Below are 9,784 nucleotides of genomic sequence, written 5' to 3'. Positions count from 1 at the left end.
GAAAGAACCATGTGGATGCAATTAGCTGGTTTGCTGAAGATGGTTCTAAAGGCTGTTTGTACCTAATACAATGCTGCTCTCTTACAGACACCAATGGACAATAATCCGAGCCGTCCTTCAACGCTGTCCTTTGATCTGCAGTGCAGGTGTAACACGTCTTGTAATACGACACAAGACAACTCACAAGTTACAAAGAAATATCCTGCGAGGAAGAGGAGAGATCTACAAAAAGCACCACTTTGTGAACGCGAAGTAAAAGCACTGCTATCTTGTGTTTTCTGATAACATGTACTTAGTTGTTTTTTTAACAAGTTTCTGAATTCAACAGTGCTGATTGTATAAAGTGTTACTGAACACCCTGCAGTGTGCACAAGAAACACAATGCTTTGCTTCTGCTCTATCTATTTCACATGCCTTCTTCAATTTATTCACGTTATTTTTCACACCTCATGGAAATACATTTCTCAGGAATGTTTATCAGGAGAAGATCATTTCTCTTAAAATCGTCACAGTTTTTCCAGATCAGCCTCCTGCTTGTAACAAAGCTGGTGCTCTGAATGAGTAGCGAGTTGTGGGAACAGGAAATTAGCAATTTTACAAGAGGGGGCATGAACTTGATACACTGCAGGGTGATTCATAATTCACACAACAATGTCAGAGATGTATTATGATTTCCATCTGGCACACTGAACTTACAGCACAGAGCTGCAGAGTGCTGCTGCCATTGCAGGGTTACTGTTAGCTTCACTGGTCAAACACACTCTTCATTATGTAGATGAAAAGGGCTTTTCTTTTGGTTGTGTTTATTTAGTTTTGCATAATAAAATATTTTGATCTAAGTATTATTATTATTATTATTATTATTATTATTATTATTATTATTATTATTATTATTATTATTATTATTATTCGACTTGTCATTGGTGTAACCGGACATGTGGTTACAAAAAGTTTTTGTGAAAAAAATTTTTTGGTACTAAAAACATGTACAAGTATGTTAGTGTAAAATGCCAGAGAGAACCAGCACTCAGGCCCACTCAGAATGTGCTAATTGTGAGTCATGAGTTTAATTAAACAACAACAACAACAAAAAAATGGAGTTGACAAAGTTAATGCCTTTAAAACTATTGATACAAAACACTTAAAGTTACAAAATGGTTTTAAGAATGAAATGGTATCCAATCATGCAAGACAATAAAGTAGGCAAATATATTTAACGCTGTATCTAAATTTAGACGCAATACATGTATCCAGTTATGTGAATTTAAATGTATTACAATCAATAAGATCCAGTAGTGCAACTTTAAATACATTGCAGTGATCAGTAAGATCCAGTAGTGCAAGGTTACATCTATCCCAAAGGCTGGTACAGATCCACACAATGATATTGCACACTGACAATGAAGCTGAGACAGCAGGCTGATATTATTAAACAAACAAAACCAAAACCAAGTGCTGTGACAAACTGAAGAAAAACCAATGATACAAGATAAAGTATTTCTGTAAACAACACAAAAAAAACATTGGATTACATAAATACAAAAGAAAAATAGCACCCTGTTTTTCTGTAGAATTTATCTTAATTATCTTATTAAATTATGTTTTGCATTCCCTCTAGAAACATACACAGGAGCTTCTGTAGAGCGCATTCGTTATAAATACACACATCAAAGCATCAAACACTGTCTAAACCTGGGGAGAGTCACACAGCTGGATTCTGTTGCTCTACAGCCCCTAGTGGCCATGTGGTTTCAACGTCATTCCTTTTTTAAACTCCAATTTCCAACCATTAATATCTCGACAGTGGTAGGGGGTAGAGTGACATCCTTTCAAACCTGAACACTATGTTACATTGTCTCTTTAAATCTTTAAACATTCTTTCAATAGGATTCAAAAGATAAGAGAGGTTAAAACTTTAATATGTCCAATGTACAATCTCAATGATAACGTCATTTTTCAGCAGATCTGGAGGAACAACTGTAAAAGCTACAGCTACAGTACTCAGCACTGAGATAGCAATCTCTGCTGACTCAATTCCCTCTGGTGGTTAGAATTTGACTGGATTGGTGGCTTTACAGTTATTCTGATTTTAATGTTGGTTTTTATGGCGTGCACGTTTGAGTCTTTGGGAGGTGGCAGTTCTTCTATCAGGTCCACTCGGAAAGGCGCACACACTTCATAACACAAGGCACTGTGTGAGGATGCTGCCTCTCGATGGGTGATATCAGTATCAGAGTTTACTGATCCTGTTTACACACCGTTGCTGCCTAACCCTAACCCTATATCACAAGACACTGTGTGAGGATGCTGCCTCTCGATGGGTGATATCAGTATCAGAGTTTAGAACATAAGAACATAAGAAAGTTTACAAACAAGAGGAGACCAGTCGGTCCATCTTACTCGTTTGTTTGTTAGTAGCTTATTGATCCCAGAACCAGGGACTTTTTCGACCTGAAAAAAGAAACAAGGACCAAGGGTCACAAATGAAGATTAGACAAAGGGGCATTCAGAACAGAAAATAGGAGGCACTTTTTTACACAGAGAATTGTGAGGGTCTGGAATCAACTCCCCAGTAATGTTGTTGAAGCTGACACTCTGGGATCCTTCAAGAAGCTGCTTGATGAGATTTTGGGAACAATAAGCTACTAAGAACCAAACAAGGAAGATGGGCCAAATGGCCTCCTCTCTTGTAAACTTTCTTATGTTCTTATGTTCTTATATCCCAAGGCACCGTTGCTGCCTAACCCTAACCCTATATCACAAGGCACTGTGTGAGGATGCTGCCTCTCGATGGGTGATATCAGTATCTGAGTTTACTGATCCTGTTTACACACCATTGCTGCCCGTCATCTTTCTTTTTTTATATTTATTATTACTAAATAACATGACATCAATATTAAACTACTGACATGAATTCATTCACATTAACATTCATAAATATGTTAATACATCTACCTCTCCCCCCCCCACCTGATACAGCCTTATTAGAAAAGATGTCTAAATAAAAAGTCAAACATAAGATTTAAATTACACATCACAGCACCTTGAGTTAAGATCAATCACCCTCACATTGTGCAAATCCAGGACTACTGATTGCCACATGTGTGCTTACAAATGTGTGCACTGGAATAGTTTCACTGCCTTTTATTAGACATGAACAATATTTTTAGTTCCAATGCTTATCTGACACCAATGAGAGAGTGTGAAGGGCACAAACCATTTGTTTATCAGTCTGATCTTTTGTTGCCACTTTGGCATCTGTCTGATTATGCGTAACGGAAACACACATTTCTATTGTGCATGAGTTTCCATTGCTGTGTTAGAATCTCATAGTGTGCAAAGTTAGTTGTGTCACAGACAGAGGAGCTGCACAGGGTTAGTTTCAGAGATTAAATGAACAGCATTCTAAAATGCCTTGGAATGTAAAATCTGTCATACTATGTAAGTATTATTTCTTTGATATATATATTTTTTATGTCAGTGAATGTGGCATTTTAATTTTCTTCTTTGTAAAATGATGAATTTGTTTTTCAGTTTTTGCACTTGGAGACGTGCTGCTGGTTTCCACAGGTATGTGCGTCTCTGACACGCTCACACAATAAGATACAATGATTTAATGCTTGATTACATTAGAAATGAATAATACTGAGGGTGAAATGCACAAGGCTGCTTACTCTGAAGTGCCTTCAACACCATTATTTCTGAAAGATACTTCAATCAGACCACGTTCTTATTTGCTTAACAAATTGTTCTCTCTCGTGTCAGTTTTTAATTTTTTAATAAATAATTGCAGAGCCACTTCGTACAGCAATGATTAAAATTCGCAAACCGACTGCAGTGGAAGTGGAGACCATTGAATTCAGATGTGTGATATCAACTGTGCACAGAGAACAACCAGACAACAAGGAGAGGAATTGGTTCCATTTCTATAAAAACAGAGAGAAGATCAGCTCACTGCCGGAGCCTGGAGGAATGGGAGCTGTCACATTTATAAAACAAGACATCACAAAGAATGATGCTGGAAACTATACCTGCATGTATGGGAATGAGAATCCAGGAGATGTGAAAAACATCAGCCATGGCTCTTCAGTTTATCTCAGTGTAAGAGGTAAGTACAAAACCAAACAATGATGAAACACCGGAATATAAGCTTTGTGAAGGCAATTAACTAACATAAAAAAATAACAAAAACTACTTTTAGATCTTAAATCATTTAGCTAACGTTATTTTACAAATGTGTAGCATTTACATAATAGAATACTCCTTCAGTCAGTTTTTTTTTTAAATTAGTCTTGAAAATGTATTACAATCCCCATGCAAAAGACTTCCACTAATCGGAACCTTGCAATGATAATTAAATGCTTGCTGATATCAGCTGGAGAAAGTTCAGTCTTATAATTATGTGAGAATGTATAAAATAGTCTCATGTATAACATGTCTCTGAATCAATCTGATCAATCTGAACAGGTTTGGATTTGAATGAATCTACTGTTTGTTATTTCATATTTTAGCTGTGTTCTGAAGGCTTGTTTTTAACATGTTAAACTGTATTTTCAGAGTTAAGCTATCAGCTCACACTTCAGCTAGACAAACACAACCCAATAGAAGGAATGGATGTATCATTTAAATGTATGATACCAGCTGAGCTCAGAGAAGCAGCAGGAAAAGAAAGATATTTCCATCTATATAAAGATGGAAGCCGTGTCGATTCACAAGCCGATCCCAAAGAGGTACCAGGTGTCACGTTTTCCATTGAAAATGTTAAGAGGAGTGATACTGGAAACTACACCTGTTTGTATGGAAAAGAGAAGCTGGTGAACTCAGCAAACAGCAAACGCAGTCGCCCAGTCTACCTTCGTGTGACAGGTAAGGACTGAGCTGAATACTTTGTGTCACAGTGGGATTGATTCAATTGATCCAAACAGTGGTGAGACTTTGTGAAATCAGTGTGTGTGTGTGTGTGTGTGTGTGTGTGTGTGTGTGTGTGTGTGTGTGTGTGTGTGTGTGTGTGTGTGAGTCTCTTTAGAGTGAAGATTTAGCACATTTTACAATATATTTCTGTAGGTTCTTTCTGGCTTTAACAAAGTTGTGAGGTTACGTTGTACTCTTGATGAATCTTGTAACATTGTGTCAAACAGTTAAATTCTGGTACCTATTTATACAGTGATTTTACTGGAGACAAAACATACACCCTCCACCCCCCCACACACACACACACACACACACACACACACACACACACACCACACTTTTAAATTGTTTCTACATTACTTTCGCTGATCCCATTTTATTTTACTTAGTTCGTTATTCATATATTTGTATCTATATTTATGTCAACATTAATTCATACATTTTCAATCGATGTATGTATTTTAGAAGGAAAAAAAAAGAAGAAATGAATATCCTAATACATATGAGGGGATATTAACATAACATTAACGTGTTTGTACACATGACATTATGTGCAAATATACTCATGTACAATAGGGTTAAACAGTACAGTAGTAACATCAAATTAATACCTAGCAGGCTTTTTTTAGTCTGTTCTACATGTAATACAAAACAAGCCATGCTGAAGCTTTGTGAGATTCACATTGTTGTAGGATGCGTAGATAATACAATAGTCTTTTAATTATTTCAGCATATTTTCTTTTATCTGTCTCTCATATTTGTATCCCTGCCTCCACCAGTAAGTGTGCTTCTTCACCTGCTGTCAATAGAATAAATACTGTGTGCAACTTCAGACCTGTTGCCATCTACAATTTGTATGCTAATTAGAATTTTTCCGACCAGTATTTTTGCTTCTAATTAGTTAGTAAATAGGGCTTGACACTTTGGGAAATACCATGCACAGTCATCTCAATTTTCCTCCTGCAATTCTGACCAAATTACACCTGTTTAGTAAATGAGGCCCTAAGAGTTTGGAATTTTTTTATTGTACAAGTATGTTATCAAGCATGATTTTTTTTTAATTAGTCTTGAAGTTGTATTAAAATATCCATGCACAAGACTCTCACTAATCCGAACCATGCTAAGATGCTTGCTGATATCTGCTGGAGAAAGTTCAATCTTATAATTATGTGAGAATGTATAAAATAGCTACCTCTGAATGTTTTATTCAAATGGTTCTGATTTATCATCAACTATAACTTAAAAAAAAATATCAAACATAAGACTACAGGTTTGGATTTGAAAGAATCTACTTTTTGTTATTTCATATTTTAGCTGTGTTCTGAAGCCATGTTTTTAACAAGATAAACTGCATTTTCAGAGTTAAGCTATCAGCTCACACTTCAGCTAGACAAACACAACCCAATGGAAGGAATGGATGTATCATTTAAATGTATGATACCAGCTGAACTCAGAGATGCAGCAGGAAAAGAGGGTTTTTTCCATCTATATAAAAATGGCAGCCGTGTTGATTTACAACCCCGACCCAAAGGTGTACCAGGTGTCACGTTTTCCATTAAAAATGTTAAGTGGAGTGATACTGGAAACTACACCTGTGTGTATGGAAAAGAGAAGCTTGTGAACTCAGCAAACAGCAAACGCAGTCACCCAGTCTACCTTCATGTGACAGGTAAGGACTGAGCTGAATACTTTGTGACAGAGTGGGATTAATTGAACTGATCTAAACAGTAGTGGAACTCTGTGAAATCAGTGTGCGTGTGTGTGTGTGTGTGTGTGTGTGTGTGTGTGTGTGTGAGTGAGAGAGAGAGAGAGAGAGAGAGAGAGAGAGAGAGAGAGAGAGAGAGAGAGAGAGAGTCCCTTTAGCGTGAACTGTGTTCAGGTTTAGCACATTTCACAATATTCAAATGAGCTCGGTATTTAGATTTGCCACAGTTTAGATAAATTGAATAGACCTGATTAAGTTGTGTATTTATATATGTGTTTATTATTATTATTATTATTGAAAACTTTATATTTGTGACAGTGGGGTCTATTCAGTTGATTTAAGTGGCACATACTGCTCTACTTTTGGTCATCAGCGGAGGGTCTTTGTGAAAACCAACACCTGTAAAGGTTTGTGAGTCTTCTTTACAGTAATTGTGAGTAAGGTGAAACTAACAACAACTGTCCAACGTGGGGGTATACTACAATGGTCAAGATTAAAATAAAATAAATAATAATGTATTTGGGGCATATGGTATAGTAAACTAAATATAATACAATATGGTTGGCAATATAGAAAAGCAAAATAGCACAACACAGCCTTTAAAGATAATGACCCTTCTCCTGTTACTTACTCATTACTGTATAACATTTTATTATTATTTACTTGTTTCAATATTTGCCACACGTCTGCAAAGACCATCATTAAGATTACTATGATGTATTCTAAAGCTGGTATGGGGGTGGAAGACTGAACTGAATCTCCTTTAATGTTTGTCTGCTTGATGACACGTTATCTAATGTGTCTCTCAAGTAGTTTCAATTAGACATGACACTGCTTTGAAGTGTTGCAAAGATCAATTCCCATGCAGTTCATGAATCTGAAGAGATCATCAGAATCCCTCGTGTAATAATTGTCGGTCTGAATTATTTAGAAGAGAAACTGCCACCTCAGCTTTAGTTTCTCATTGGTGTTGTTTATATCCCCACAGAATATATGACAACTCCATCCCAACAGAAACTGACAGGCAAGTCTCTATTTGTTTCATTTTCAATTATGTTTTCTGTTTATTGTTATTATTATTATTTATTTCTTAGCAGATGTCCTTACCCAGGGCGAAACAGTTATATAAAAAATAAAAATACACATCAAGAATTACAGTACAATTAAGAGCAACATACAAAATACTATGACTTCAGTCCTAACAAGAGCAAACACAAATCACAGCACAATTTGATATTGGGGCAGTCCAAGAGCAGATAACAGTGTTGATAATTACATCAGGTTTAGATACAGTGCAGGTGAAATGCAAAATACTACGGATTGGGTTCAGTGCAGGATTAAATACAGTAAAATAGGGAGCAGATCAGTGCAGGTTAAAGTGCATTAAAGACAGAGAGCTGCATAGACCTGAATGGGAGAGTTGAGTTTTCCAGGTGTTTTTTAAAGAGGTGTGTCTTGAGGAGGTGCTGGAAGGTGGTGAGGGACTGGACAGTCCTGACATCCATGGGAAGGTTGTTCCACCACTGCGGGGCGAGGGTGGAGAAGAAGCGGGCTCTGGAGGCAGGGGAGCATAGAGGAGGTACAGCCAGTCTTCTAGTGCAGGCGGAGCGGAGAGGTCGGGTGGGGGTGTAGGGAGAGATGAGGGTCTGGAGGTAGCTGGGTGCAGTCTGGTCAAGGCATCGGTAGGCGAGTACAAGTCTTGAACTGGATGCAAGCCGTGATCTGGAGCCAGTGGAATGAGCGGAGCAGTGTGGGAGAAGCGAAGCAGAGAGAACTCCAGGTGAGCCCTGCATGACTTTCTGTTTCTGAGAAGAAAAAAAAGGCATTTTTTCTCTTTTTATTTAAGACATTCTGAATAGTTTTTTTTTTTTTTTTTTTAAGTATTCACCCCCTTCTTATCAGTCATAGATTTTGTTGCCCAGAGGCGACGCTGTGCAGTTAAGGCAGTTAAAACAAAGAACACAGCTAGTTTTAGTGCTTTATTTCATAGGACAAATCTAACTAGAAAGTTAATAGTAACAGAATATTTATAGAAATCATTCGCCTGAACATGAATAATTTGTTTGTATATGTTCTCAGTTCTAACAGTAATTAGTATGATCCAACCATCCCTATATTTGTTATTTTAATTGGTGAAGAACTCTAGAAAGCAATTGCTTTGTGGTGTGATTTTAAGGCTAAATATTTTCAATTGAAGGTGTGATGAAAAGATTAGATAGAAGTAGAACTCCAGACTCATTTAAATAACTTCTCTCCTTTATTGATACACCAGCATAAGAAAAATATGTGAAAAAGAAATATAGCACCCTTAAGTAACATGCCATGCCATTAACTATCCTGATTCATGGGACAGGCGCAATGGGAGAGAAGGCTGGGAGGAGGTAGACTATCTCTCCCTCTCTGAGGTGAGGCCAGAGCAGTCAGACCTCCGGCTGGGGAACGACCTTCGTTTACCCCAGAGTGGGAGAGAATGGGTGAAATAAGCTTGAATGAAGAGCTCTTCTCAGTCTCAGTGGAGAGCAGTGAAGCTGCCGGAGCTCCAAGGCTGGGAAGCGAGCTTCGATTGCTCACAGATAGAACACAGTTGCAGAGGTGGCGTGACTAAGAGAAGGAAACAAGGGGGGTGAACAGGGTTTACACAGCTAGCTGCTTGACAGTGGGAGGAGTCCCAGCTTTCGCTCCTGCCCCTGAAACACAATAAGGCTACAACAGAAGGGCAATATTAGCAATGAATAGAAATGCAGACATCTTCAAGACAGATTGTGGTCCATTTTAATTCATGCAAACACTCACAATGACTGCCTCTGACGTTTCCCCCTGCTTGATTCATTGAAACCCTTTTTAACATGAGTACAGATAATCAGTGGAATGAGGTCTGCACAAGATCAGGTTTATACATTATAGGAGGGGTATTGATATCTCCCACTATCCACAGCATTACAAAGAACTAATGTTGGTCTGAATTAATAACATTATTAAACAGCTGGCTACCTTTAGACTAATGGTGATAATTTTCTTTATAATGTTGTTTCTGTTCCCACAGGAGAAATGACAACTCCAAACACATCTACCAAGACCCAACACAGAGATGGGACAGGCAAGTGTGAATAACTGTGTTTATATAAGTTTCCTTGACCTTAATCGCTTATTTAAAGTAGTCCAAATTTT

The 9,784-nt window shown here is 37.6% G+C and overlaps 1 protein-coding gene across 1 annotated transcript; it reads left to right on the top strand.

The window, feature by feature from the left end:
* Positions 1 to 3,800: 3,800 nt before the first annotated feature.
* On the top strand, positions 3,801 to 9,723 carry LOC121306095 (inactive tyrosine-protein kinase 7-like). Its single transcript, XM_041237799.1, has 4 exons — positions 3,801 to 4,108; positions 4,558 to 4,866; positions 7,605 to 7,644; positions 9,660 to 9,723. Exons 1-4 carry the CDS (start codon positions 3,811 to 3,813, stop codon positions 9,721 to 9,723), a joined length of 711 nt encoding a protein of 236 aa, XP_041093733.1. The 5' UTR covers positions 3,801 to 3,810.
* The last annotated feature ends 61 nt before the right edge of the window (positions 9,724 to 9,784 follow it).

This window comes from Polyodon spathula, chromosome 46, assembly GCF_017654505.1.
Source record: "Polyodon spathula isolate WHYD16114869_AA chromosome 46, ASM1765450v1, whole genome shotgun sequence".
NCBI classification, from domain to species: Eukaryota; Metazoa; Chordata; class Actinopteri; order Acipenseriformes; family Polyodontidae; genus Polyodon; species Polyodon spathula.
This window is presented reverse-complemented; position numbering and strand designations above follow the sequence as displayed.